The following is a 13,598-nucleotide window of genomic DNA, read 5'->3' as shown; positions in this document are numbered from 1 at the left end:
AGCTGAACACTTTACAATGGCTGAAGCACCCTGATTGTTTGTTTCTGCTTCTTCACACTGCGACTAACACTGAATGCTGCTATCTCCTTGTTTCCCAATTTATTTTAAAAATTAAGATGACGTATGCAGAGAAGTTCTTAAATGTGCCTACAATGTATGTGCTCTAGTTAGAGCTTTTTATTGTTTCCTGCTACCTGATGAGAGCATGTGTGCCTGCCTAGCTAGTTTGAAAGAGTAATTGTACTCAAACTGACCGTATGAAAGTGGTGGGTGTATTGATTTTGCCTATTCTGGTTTTGTGTGTTCAGAGGACTGTTGCCTGTTCTAGAAAGACACTTCACGATGCTAGGGTTGCATGGCCCTACAAAGGATGCTGCAGAATGAGAAGTGCGTTTGAGTGCCAACATGCTTGCATTCGCAGCCACTTGGAACTGTGACTCTTCTGCAAAGCTTTTTACATAACAGTGATTCTTCACAAATCACACAAGTATCTCCTTACACCCCTTGGTGTTGACACATCCTTTTTAAATTTTATTTGTTCATTCTGCTATTATCTTTCAAATTGAGCATAGATACAGAATAAACCCAAGTTAATTCCATGTGAATAAAATCAGCAGAGTAACTCAGATCTGAAATACAGATTTTTCATGAAAACACACCACAACTTTTTGTCCTTGTAAGGTGGATAAATCCAATACATCTATATTGTCTGTGTTTTGTTCAAGTGGAGCCATTAGAAACCCCATTGCTGTTTCCTCTGCTCTCTGTAGAAGGCACAGAAACAGCTTGAAAGTTTTAGGGGCTTTTTATATATGTCCTCAACCAGAAGGATGCTGTAGCCAATGTTATTTGATATAGTTGCCTTTCATATGGCAAGTATGTAAGTTTTAATTGCTCTAAAATTAAAAAGAGTGAAATAGCCCCTCTAATTTATAAGTAAGTATTGAGAAATTAGAGGAGAATGGATGATGCTTGATCTAACTGCTAACCATGTGGTTAACAGAAGCGTGTATAGACTCCTCTGAAGTCTATAACTTATTCCTAGAAAAAATTGCTTTTGTTCTTTATTAAAAAAAAAAAAAAAGAAAATAATCCTGACTTCCTCTTCATTCTCTTTAAAGGAGAGAAGGCAACAATTTCCCAAAACCTGATTTGTCCCGTTGATTTGGCTATTATATTGGACTACCACCTTGCTATATATCAGGAGAGCTCAGTGTCAATCCAGTGTGCAACTGTCAGGGTCACATGTTTGTGTCATGCATCATTTCTAACTGAACCTTTAAAACTGGCAGAAAATGAAACTTACTCAAAGGCAGTCTTAGTACTGAAAAAGATTGTCTCGTTGCCTTAGTCACCCCTGACATACACATTTTGACTTGGCTGCTTTAACCCATAATCTGCTTTGATTTTGGACTGTCACCCAATTGAATGTAAGTTCTTGCCATGGGTTGCCAAGATAAACTGAAGGCAGTGCTAAAGAAGGATGCTTCCCCTATATGTAGTTATAGGAAGGACATTTAAAACATTTTCTGAAATAGACTTTTGTTGATGGGAAGTACATGTAATTTCAATGCATTGCTTGATCAGTCAGTTCACTTACTTTGGCCACCTTTGTTTTAAATGGCTCACAAGAATGTTTTCCTGCTTAACAGCTGTCCAAAATTTTTCTCCTATTTATATTGTTTTCCCTCTCCTCAGTTCTACCTTGTTTCTCCTAACCATACTTAGTCCCCACTAAGGTTTTCCTTCCCCTGTTTTGCCATTTTCAACCCCTGGTGAAAATTGTAGCTATTATATCTACATGGACTTCCTGTAAGTTATTTTGTTTTCTTTCACATTTTCTTTTAGTGTCAGACAAATTATCACAGAAGCATGTAAGGAACATTTATCAGCCTAATTTTTTTAGGATGTCTCCTCTTCTAGTGATAACCTGTAAGAGCTTTCTGATTCCCTTTAACCCCTTTTATTATCATCTTTTTTTTTTTTCTTTTGAACTCTTCACAGCTATTTATGATTCTCTTTAAGGAGCCTTCTCCTCTTTGTTCTCTGTACGCAGATGGTTGATAGTGCTTGCAGTAGTGCTTCCTGCAGCTGGAACATGGAGTAAACTCTGAGTTTCCAGTCTGGCCAAGAGTCACTTTTTGCACCATGTAGTCAGCAGGAGCAGAGGGTGCCCAGTGCCCTTTGCAGGAGGATCTTAACAAAGTTTTAAAGTCAGAGCAGGGAAGTCCGATGCAAAGATGCAATGGGTACCTCTCAGGGATGGTAAAGCAAAACCCTGTCCACATGCTGTAAGAGAAGCACCCCCAAGCTTCGGGGAGCATATATGATGTTAGTGTCATTCATATGCTAGTATTATGTATTATTTTCTTTTTGATATTTTATAATGAAAAGGTACTACTTCCCAGAGTGATGGCTTAATCTGCCAATCATTCCTGTTAGTTTTGTTTGTTCCTTTCAGTACAATCTCTTCCTAGTCACTTATATCTTGTCACTTAACAGCTGTTAAAAAAAAAAAACAGAGGGAGGAAAAACAATGTGTGTGTGCATGGGCAACAAAATAATTAATTTGCATTTTATGTTTCCTTTATATTAGTCACACAATTTTTTCACTTTCCTAAACGCACATTTCAGAAAGCATGTTTTATGTCATGCATTAATTTTGTATGGATTATTTGTATATTGATAGACACAGTCCTTTGAAAGGGCGAAGCTTTTCCAGTCCTGGAGCAGTAATGTCACCATCCAGATGCCCTACTATGTAGCAAAGAGGCTGCTATGATTCAGAAAATGCTTTGGTTTGAATTATTTGCTTGACTCTATTGCATATCCAAAATTGTGAAATGTTTTTTTTAAAAAAAGATGAAAATAAATCAGATTAAATGAGTGGATGAAAAAACGAATGTAGCAAAATGTTGGGAAATAAATGGTGATATCGTGGAAAATAATTTATTTTTGCATTCTGTGTCAGCTCGACATATCCTGCTTCAGTGTACTGTCCTTCCAGACTTTTAGCCATGGATCTGGAGCTGAGGAATTCTCCCCTTCAGTTTTTTCTTTTACACTGTATTCATAGTAGTTTTCCAAAATTTGTTTTCCAGAAATTTCATAGCTGTTTTTGTGAACGGGCTCCTCCACATTTAGTGTTACAATTGGCCTGACTCTCTGTGCTGGCCTCACACTATTCTGTTTGCCCCACTCTGCTGGCCAGCACCCGAAGGGTACCTGCAGTCTCTTAGGTGGTTTCAGACTCACCCAGAAGTCACAGAGCCCTTCAGCAATCTCCCCCGTCACCTCTGGGTCTCTTCCAGTGGTATGGCATGATTCTGGTTTTTGGTGTATACTGTGAAGAACACTCCTGATTGCCAGATTATGTCTTGTTATTCAGTAACCACGTCAGATCTTCTTTATGATAGAAACAGATGTTTTTACAGTGAATAATAATAATGTCCTAACGGTTTTTATCCTAATCATGGTTATCTTTGTGTCCACCTTCCAATAATACTTCTCTTTGCCCATTTTTCCACTCTTTGGAGCAATAGTTGGCTTCATTGATAGATGACTGATAGAACTTGTGATGGATTCCCTGACACTTTCCTCTGACCCACCAGGCACGTTCAGTAAACTGAAACTGAAACAAAGCGTTGCACCCTTAACGCCTGACCACATGCAGCTATCCCTTTGCATCGCAAGCGTTTACTAGAGCCAAATGCCACACTCCGTTTTTAATTCATCTGTGTCAGATCCCAAGTTTTGCAGGGGTGGGAACACAGGGCTATGACCGTGTGTGTGAGGTGAGGTACTAGTTTGTTCTGGGTGGTCAAAACCTGAGACTACTCCTGCTGCTTCAGCTGTTATACTGGTTCTACACCACAGGCTAGTTACCTTAGTTATCGTGTGGTTTATGAGGAGGCACTACTACTGCAGATCTTTTAGTTAGTCTGAAAGGAATCACTATACGGAGAAAAAGCACTGTATTAAAAGCAACAGAACCCATTATTGTGGTCAGAAGGAGCATTATTTGATTTGGACCCTTACCTTTTGTGTGTGTGTATTCTTCTAGTAGTGCATAGTGTTTTTGGCATTGCTGGGATACATAGGGGGATAAACTAAGGAGGACATAGGACAGACAGATGACCTAGCCCTAACAGTTCAGTAATGGACAGCGGAAGAAGGTGATCTTGTTGTTAAAGTATACAGTCTTGAGTATTATGTCAATAATGAAAATAATTGAATCCTAAAAGTTGTATTCATGACAGCTTACACAATGAAAAATGTGAATGCTAATTTAATTCAGTAAGTGTGCTCATTAGCCTTCTGGTAATTGTGGGGGTAGTATTTCTGTTGCTCATAGCATTAGTATCAAAATGTGAAACACTTCTTCCAGCACTCAGTGTTATTAACTACCTCTAATGCACCCATTGTAATCGAGACTTGGACTGATTCTCAGAAACATAATTCAGAAACACTTTGATAACACTGCTTCATACATACTTCAAAAGGAAAATTGCAGTGCAAGCCATAGAGCATTATTGCAACAATTGAGCATTTAGTATCTCTTAAGCTCTTCTTTCATCTGTGCTTTAAAATGTATAAAGTATGTATTTTGTGAAGGAAGCTCCCATTTTTCTCAGTTAATCCCCAGAGAACCAAAGCTGTAAAATGTTTTCATTTTCTTTTTTTCCCCCTTGTTAAAACCACAGAAACACCAACCTCTAAGGAATGAGATAATGGTTGTACTACCCAGACTTTTACACTAAACAAAACCTAGAGGTATATGAATGGCAGTAGAATAGGAGACTGCATGTGTGAGAAAGACTGGCATCCGTGGTGCATGGTGTGCTTCTGACTGGCGCTTGTGGCTCCTTTCCATCATCCATTTTTCTGACTTGCACGGTGTGTTGAGTGTTGTGTTTTTACAGCATGTGTTGTAGCTGTGTGGACAATGAATGGATGCAATATTTGTTGCACAGAATGGTTGAAGGGGACAGTGGAAAAATACCTGTATTTGTTATTCATGTTATAAGGGTTTTTCTTTATTGCAGGTCCTTCACTAGCATTTCTGCAACTCTCCATGTGATGGTTCTATTTTAGTGGCTAGAAGTAGGCCTGATGCTGTTCTGTTTCATCTACTCTTATTTTCACTTCCAGCAACCTGACATTCCCATCCCACATCAGGCATGATCCTAAGTCATAAACCAATAAAAAAAATTGAAGCAGTTCTACACCTTTCCCAAGAATGTCCCCAGTCTTTCTAATAAATCTATCAAAATCTACCAGTTAGTTATATATGGAACTATAAGAAGTTCAGCATAAAAGAAATTCCATGAGATGTTTTTCTCCTGTTTAAAGAAAAAGAAACAAGAGAATTTACCTTGTGCTAGAAGAGGGCTCCCTATAGATGGCTTTCTGCATCTGTAAGTTTTCCACTGGGACATTGTATTGCTGAGCAAAGTAACACAGAAAAACAAAAATCAAAAAATAAACCTGTTACGCAGTGACTGTAGCTATTGTCATCTCACCAAAATCGCTCTGCAAACAGTAATGACACGTAGGTTTTTTTTATATAAATAGGTGCTAGCTCCACCGATGAATTACAAATTGTACCCACACATTCCAGAATGAAATCTGTTATTTTTGTAAATCAAAACCAATATTTTGTTCAAAATTATAGTTTATGAAATAACTAGGAAATTATATAGATAACCTTAAAAAATCCCAACAACCCCTTCAATCAGAATTGGCTTTACATTCTTGAATCATACATAGTTTTCTTCAATACGATGTATTTGCTTGTAAAATATTTAAAGAGTGCCAACTTTACAGTATAGATGCTTGCAGGTACAGAGCAGTGATATGTGCACTTGACTTTGTCTCCAATAGGTACATACACGTATGCTTGCATTTATTAGTGACTGGTCGTATTTTTACCAACAGCAGCACTGTAAAATAAGATTTTCAGTGAAAAACTCTTAGATAGCAGTTGTCAGTTTAATTAATAAATGATCTTAGCATGATTTGGTGCTTCACATGGGAGAAAGCCTTTTTCTAATTGTACATCTTGAGAAAGCACTATATTTACATACGTCGTTTGTTACATATGTGGAACGTAACCAAAGGAATTTTGGTATGCTTTGTATCTAATTATTTATTTCCTGATTTTTCAGCTTCCTAGTTAGTTTCATGGTGGATGCTCGTGGAGGTGCCATGAGAGGTTGCAGACATAACGGCCTACGGATCATTATTCCTCCGCGGAAATGCACTGCTCCAACACGAGTGACTTGCCGGCTGGTGAAACGCCACAGACTGGCCACAATGCCTCCTATGGTGGAAGGCGAAGGTCTGGCCAGCCGCCTGATTGAAGTTGGACCTTCTGGTGCTCAGTTTCTTGGGTAAGGGGTGCCATATGGCCAAAAGGAAAATGTTCAGTCTATTTTCATCTGTTTGCAAGTTGCACTGAAATGGTTCCTTTTTCGAGACTTGAACAGAAAAAGATGTTCGTAACATATGGTAACAGACTGGTCGTGTGAAATATAAATCAGTTTTTAGTTAACAATTCACAAAGCTTTTACGCTTTTTTTCTTTGAAAACAGATATTTTAACCACTAGTACTAAGGTTAATGTGCTTCCTTGGATATACTTATTACTCAGTGTTGTGATATTATAGTGGGAAAAGACCCCTTTGCAGCCAGAAAAAGCAGTTTTTACTATATTTAAATAATCTACATTTAAGGTCTGAATAGCACAGCACTGATATAAAGCCCAAATGTAAAGCCTGCTACATATACAACACAAGTTACAGCTGCTTATTTCAGAGACTTGTGTTGTATTATCAGTAATTTGGACTTTCAGGGAAGCACAGTGCCTTTGATTTTTCTGGGGTTGAAATTGCTAAATTAAGCAATAGGACAACCCTGGAATTTTTTGGCCATTTCTTTTGTCCTATGCCGCAAAACCCGTAGAAAGATCAGATTTGTGTCTGCTGCTGAGCTTGTTTTAGCACTTTTCAGCTGGAAGCAGCAGTTATGCACACTCCTTGTATTTATTTGTTTTACCAACTTTCTCTCTATCAACTGTGGCATCCAAAAGTGGATGATTGAAGGAACCCCTTCTATTACAATAGCTTCATTCAGAAACTGCAAAAAAAGTGACTCTGTAAACAGCAATAGTTTAAATACATTTTGAAACAAATCAGTTGCTTTAAAATCCTGTTACAACAGGCAGTCATCAGAGCCACTATCTTTGTTAGTGCTTTTTCTAAAAGATTGAGCTTGGGCAGAGAAAAAAGTTGACTGGTGGTTTCTAACTGCCCACCGCTTTTGTATGGCATGTGAGAGGAGATCATACCCAAGACATCTTTTGGCTCTTTCACTGTTGCTCTAATCTGGTAAAAAAATCAAGAGCAGTTCTGAAACACTGTGAATGGGATGGTGAGAGCAAGCCAACCATTCCTTTTGACAGACAGGATACCTCTCTTAAAGTAACAGCAACCAACCTGGTTAATCAGGTGCTTTGTACCACTTAGCTCTTCTCACACGTTGTTCATTTTTAAAGAGAAGCAGAAAGAAATCGAAAGAGCAGTAGTACTGTGCTGTCACATTTAGTCTTCCCATTATCTTTGTCACACACAAATTGAACTTAAGTATGTCTCCCATTTTCTTTTTAATGGTTTCTCCATCCTGAAAGACCAGGATATAGCACAGTTTTATTCATTCTCAGATCTTTGTGCCCTTCCTACAAGTGTTTTTCTAGGTGTTGTACTGCCAGTGAAATCAGAAAATTACCGTACTGTTTGCAGAGATGCATTCCAAGATCCAAATCCCATTCCCATTCACTGCCAAAACTCACAATGTCTTCCCATAAGCAAAACCAATTTAAATTAACAAAACTAATTTTGCTGATTTTGATCACCAAATTGTCATTGCTAGGACGGAACCTTATTCAGTGTACAGCCTAACTTCCACTCTGTGGACCAGACAGTGGCACTGGCGTTCTGGCACAAAAAATACATAAAGTTTATTTATGTTCTTTCTTTCACTGCTGCTTTGGATGTACTCAGTAAACTTCATCTGCCTACGGCTCCTCCCCCACTTAATGAGGGAGAAAGCTTGGTCAGCCGAATCCTTCAGCTGGGGCCTCCTGGGACCAAATTCCTTGGGTAGGAGAGACTTGAAACAAATTGATGGATGCTGACCTCCCCATTCTTCTCCTCCTTCTGCAATATGATTTTTTTATGTCATTATGCCCATGATATTGTCCCTTTCTATCATTTGAAATTTTGTATACCTAACCCTTAGTGGACCATTTTCCAACCCTTGTGGTATGTGGTTTTGTTTTGGTGGTATGTTTGTATCTTTTTCTTAAAGTACTGTGGCCTTCTTTTTTGTTTTGGCATGAAATCTTCCTAGTTTTGTGCTTGATGTCTGTAGCAAAGCAACCTGGACTGGGACAAAAAAAGGAATCTACTGTAAAATTTAAAACTTTTTTTGTATCAAGAACTGATTAATCAATAAGTTGTATGTTGGATACCACCAGTGTAATAGAACACGTGGCATTTACTAAGTACATGGTAACCTGTGTGAGTCCTCTAATTAGAGAAGTGTATATACAAATATATTTGTATTTTCTCTCTTATTTCTAAGAATATGTATGTATATGTATATATGAATATAGATATATTATATGTACACATATGTATTGCATACATGTGTGTGTATATAAATATATGGATGCATACAGTGATACGTATATTGACATCTGTTTGTAAGGCAACAAGGCAAATTCTTATCTCCTATACTGAAACAGAAACCCAGATGACCTCCTCACACCACCTTTATCTCTCCCAAAGTGTAAATCAGGAATAAATTCATTGGAATATATAAAAGTACAATGAAGTAAAATTGGTACAGGACACAACTGCTCACTGATTGCAGTGAAATTATTCTGGTTTGCACTAGTATAAGTGAGATCAGAATTTGTCCTACTATTCATATACATTACAGTAGATTCTCTTTGAAATGAAGTTGCACAGGTTAACCCAGACAGTAGTGACAACTAAAATGACTATAAGGGTTTTTATGAATTTGCAAAACAGTTACCAAATTTCTAGCCAAGCACTATTACCTTATGAAATATCAGTCACACTGTGGAAAGAGGTGAATGCACTCTTTAATCTATCCTTCAGCATTTACTGGGTCCCTGTAAAAACCTTGTATGTGTTAGCGACCTACTAGTTTAGGATTATGCCAAAGTATTCCAGTGAACTAGGTAGAATTCCAGGTCACTTTGTAGCAGACTGAATAGAGTTGCTGTTAATCCTGTTTCTTCCTCTCTCCCGTGTGCATTTAATGCGCTGTGTTGCTGTGCCAGGCCTGTGATTGTCGAGATTCCCCATTTTGCTGCTCTGCGTGGGAAAGAGAGAGAGCTGGTGATCCTGCGCAGTGAGAATGGGGACAGCTGGAAGGAGCATTTCTGTGAATACACTGAGGATGAACTGAATGAAATCTTGAATGGGATGGATGAAGGTATCCAGTGTGACTTTTTTGTAAAATAAATTCTTCTCCTGCATTACTCCTGTAGCTGGGGTTAATGGCTTTTTACCATTTATTTTATTTAGCACCTCATGTTTGGTCCATGTAAGCGCGTTTGTGTTTACTTTCCTTGCATGGTCTGCCCAAGTAGTGAGACAAAACAAAATCTTCCATCACCAAGTTGAGAATAGATGCTAGACTTGTGTTTTCTACTGCTCCTTTTCATAGTGTGAAACGAAAAGCTTCCATAGCAAACATCTTTCCAAAACAAGGCAATTACCACACTAATCCTTTCCAAGCAGCTACGTGTGTGGGAGGAAACGTCAGTCATGGGTACTCTTGCTTTCTGAGAGAACAGAATGGCCTTGGGCTTGTCTAGGATCTGCAGAATTTGTTATTAATTTTGATGGCTTTCTTCACAACCCCCCGCCCCCCCAAAAGTAAACAAGCCAACTCACATACTTAAAGCTGAACTCGTACTTTGATACTTTTGATTTGGAATTTAGTTTCCTTGATGCTACTCCAGGCCATAGTGTAAACATGTGGAATGGAAAGGGGCTTGAACCGATCACTTTGCTCGTTTGCCTACTGATTTTGGGGGTGATATCAATATGTTCTGAGTTTGCTGTGTTAAGCTCCCTTCAGTTAGTTGTTTCAGTCTGTCATCTGTTCCTTTCTTGCTTTCTCTGGTTTAACTGAACTTGAAATACTGGTGTATGTTTCCTTTTCCCCTTTGATTTCTAGACAAAATGCTTTTTGTAAGTTGCAATTAAACTATGAAAAGTTCAATGCATTTTGAAGTTTGCTGTATTCTTTCTATGAAATTCTTGTCCTCTGACCACCTTCTCTTTTGGCCTCAGTACTTGACACTCCAGAGGAGCTTGAGAAAAAACGTATCTGCCGCATCATCACCCGAGATTTCCCTCAGTACTTTGCAGTGGTATCTCGGATCAAACAGGACAGCAACCTTATCGGACCTGAGGGAGGTGTGCTGAGTAGCACTGTTGTGCCGCAAGTGCAGGCAGTCTTCCCAGAAGGGGCTCTAACCAAACGAATTCGCGTGGGTCTCCAGGTACAGTGAAACAATTACAAGGGCTTTTTTTTTTTTTTTTTTTTTAAAGTGTAAAATCACCTTTTTTGAATGGAGAACCAGCATATTCCACTTATCATGTTGTATATTGTTGTCTACAATGCTTCTAGTAAAAATAATTAAAAAAGAAACAAAAAAATCCATGCAAAAGTCAAAGCAAGTGGTAAAGCTTTGGATATTCCAGTTCAGATTTCTGTCTGTTAACTGTCTATATGATCTTGGGAAAAGCACCTCATTTTGGTGCTGATGGTATTAGTGTAGGTCATAGAACAATTTCTTAAATACTTGTTACAAAAGGCATCAGCGAAGTACAAAGTGCTGTAATAACTAAGTCAAATATACAGATTCTCAGCATGAAGTAAACCAGCTGAACAGTTCACTACTGAAAGAGGGGGAGTCTTTCCCCTACCACAATCCCCTCCTCCTGCTGCGTGCATCCACAGCTTACCTTGGCCAGGAGGCTGTGCTTGTTGAAATCCCCTGTGAATAGCTGAACAGCTTACTGAAATAGTTCAGAGCTTGCTCTCAAGGAAAAAAAAAAAAAAAAAAGGTGACAAGGGGAATCATTTGCTACTGGTTAAGTGAATTAATGCTATGGAGGGTCTGACAAGCACCAAGAAAGGGGATAGGAAGAGGAGGAAGGCATGGGAAAGTTGAAAAAGGGAGGTCTCCCCTTCTTACTTCTTTAGTCAGTTCTTTAGTCTGCAGAATTTCATGGGAAATTGTGCCATTTAGTGTCAAACCTAAGGGTTTCGTGGCAATATACAGACCCAGTTCTTTACATACTCGTTAAACTGTTTTAAAGTAACTATTCAGTTATTGTCTTTTGCTTTGGAAAGGCTCAACCTATGCATACTGAACTTACAAAGAAGATTTTAGGCAACAAGGCTACCTTCAGTCCTATAGTCACACTGGAGCCCAGGAGAAGGAAGTTCCATAAACCCATCACGATGACAATTCCTGTCCCCAAAGCCTCCAGTGATGGGATCATGAACGGTTATGGAGGTGACACACCCACTTTAAGGTTACTATGCAGCATAACAGGTAGGATGCAAATACTAGAGCTTTTAATGTGCACCTTGAAACTGTCGGTCATTGTGGGCTGAATATATTAAACTGATTATATACATGAAAATCTTGGTGAAAACCTGACTGGGATGAGATGCTGCGAAAATAAACTACTTTCCAAACAATTACTTTCTAGCAGAAATAACATTTGTTGTTTGGACTAACAAGAGATGTGTAATATAATCATAGACTTTGGGTTTGGGGTTTTTTTTTGGCATTTTCTTTACAGTTAGTTTCTTAAGAACCAACTTACCCTCTGCCTAGCAGAGTAAGTGTAGTACAAACATAATGTTGCAGTATGCTTTAGAGGAAAACATTGGAGTTAAACACTTTATACTTGTTATAACTCCAATGTGATTAGCATCTCATTCAGTCTCAGCTAAGAGGCAGAAATGAGCTGCGTGCATTTATTCTGTTCAGAATTTAGCATCTTTCTTAATTTTCAAACTGATTTCAGATACCAACCCAATGTAAGATGCATTACTCACTGTGATGTGTCGATGAGTTGTTCCTGTTGTAAAAGCAGGTGCTTTTACAATTTCTTGATACAAAGGTGTTGGGTAGCTGCTGAAATACCAGAAACATCTGATCAACAAAGAAGTGTTTGCATTTCCAAGAGAGTGAAACATTTATTTAAATAGAGAAGAATGGTCTCATCTATAAAAAGGAATTTGAGTAAGCTTCTTGAAGGGACAGTAAATCTGTGAGGATCCTCTAGAAAACTTTAAAAGGGAAAATGGTTCCAAGAATGTTTCACCAAAAGGAGAAAGGAGGCGTTTCCTGAAAACTAGTATTCTTTTACAGATACAGCTTGGGGTTAAGGTTTGCATGAAGACCGTGCTGCATGGTCAAATGGGCATCTTAACAAGGCAGCTGTATATGACAGGAGGGACAGACACACATTCTGACTTAGCCCTGGTTACGCATAGTTTTTCCTTTAGTTCTTCATCTCTGTTTTATAAATACTTGTAACTTCTGTTAGAAATGAACACTTCTATTTCTGTTTTCTGTAACCTCAGTGTGATTTTAAGGTAACTGGAAACCAACCGGACATCCTTCACCAGAAGGTGAGGCAGGGACAGGTATTGAAGAACTCAAAGGCACAGCTGCAGGGTGACAGATTGTGCCCCCATTTTCAGCTGCATGGGCCAGATAGGAAGCTGGCAATGTCTGTGACAGAGGGGTGGGACACTTGACAGACTGACAGCAATCCAGAAGGCTGCCTCTTGTACGGCATGATATGGAGGTGCACGTTTTAACTGCAAGATCTTCCAGGGACCGTGTCAGAGAGACATTGATTCATAGGTTTTCATTGCGGTGTGCAAAAGAAATTTCTTATCTATGTACATACTGGACCCAAATCTTTGAATTATTTGAAAAAGAAGTAGATTATAGAAATCATAAATTGTGGTGGTGGTCACTATTAGTAACATTATTATTGTTTCCCAAGTGTAACAATATAGGTTTAACTGTGCTCTATCTGGGCCAGTTTTGTTCCGCATATGTGTTTAGTCTAGAATGAACAAAAGTAATTTCTAATAAATTACATCCCTCCCCCCAGAATTCTAGCTTCTTTTAACATTGCTGGCACTGTGCTACAGGACTTAAAATTTGAAAACCATTTCAGCACTTTATTTTCTCAGGGTAGACCCATACAATCCTACTAGCATTAGTGGAAAAACATGGACCTAAGGAGAAGCCATGTCTGGGATTTTACCGGTTCAGAAGAATGTAAAATATTCCATAGAAGCATGAAAGTTACAGGCGTGCTTGGTTTTAATTTTTTTAAAAAAATCTCTTATTTCAGGAGGAACCACCCCTGCCCAATGGGAAGACATCACTGGAACAACACCACTGACATTTGTTAATGAATGCGTTTCCTTCACAACAAACGTGTCTGCCAGGTACCT

The 13,598-nt window shown here is 38.6% G+C and overlaps 1 protein-coding gene across 50 annotated transcripts in view; it reads left to right on the top strand.

The window, feature by feature from the left end:
* The window catches only part of ANK2 (ankyrin 2), a 355,697-nt gene that overhangs the window by 298,104 nt on the left and 43,995 nt on the right, over window positions 1-13,598 (top strand). For 35 of the 50 annotated variants that reach the window (XM_040584986.1, XM_040584977.1, XM_040585211.1 and 32 more), the window contains 6 exons: window positions 6,168-6,392; window positions 8,060-8,158; window positions 9,370-9,524; window positions 10,391-10,602; window positions 11,460-11,664; window positions 13,496-13,592. In XM_040584986.1, coding sequence (XP_040440920.1) covers window positions 6,168-6,392; window positions 8,060-8,158; window positions 9,370-9,524; window positions 10,391-10,602; window positions 11,460-11,664; window positions 13,496-13,592 — 993 coding nt within the window. The remainder of the gene's footprint in view (window positions 1-6,167; window positions 6,393-8,059; window positions 8,159-9,369; window positions 9,525-10,390; window positions 10,603-11,459; window positions 11,665-13,495; window positions 13,593-13,598) is intronic. The other 15 variants (XM_040585216.1, XM_040585006.1, XM_040585204.1 and 12 more) reach the window with 1 other exon arrangement.

This window comes from Falco naumanni, chromosome 1, assembly GCF_017639655.2.
Source record: "Falco naumanni isolate bFalNau1 chromosome 1, bFalNau1.pat, whole genome shotgun sequence".
Classification (NCBI taxonomy): Eukaryota; Metazoa; Chordata; class Aves; order Falconiformes; family Falconidae; genus Falco; species Falco naumanni.
The sequence above is the reverse complement of the archived record's forward strand: the minus strand, read 5'-3'. Positions and strand labels throughout refer to the sequence as shown.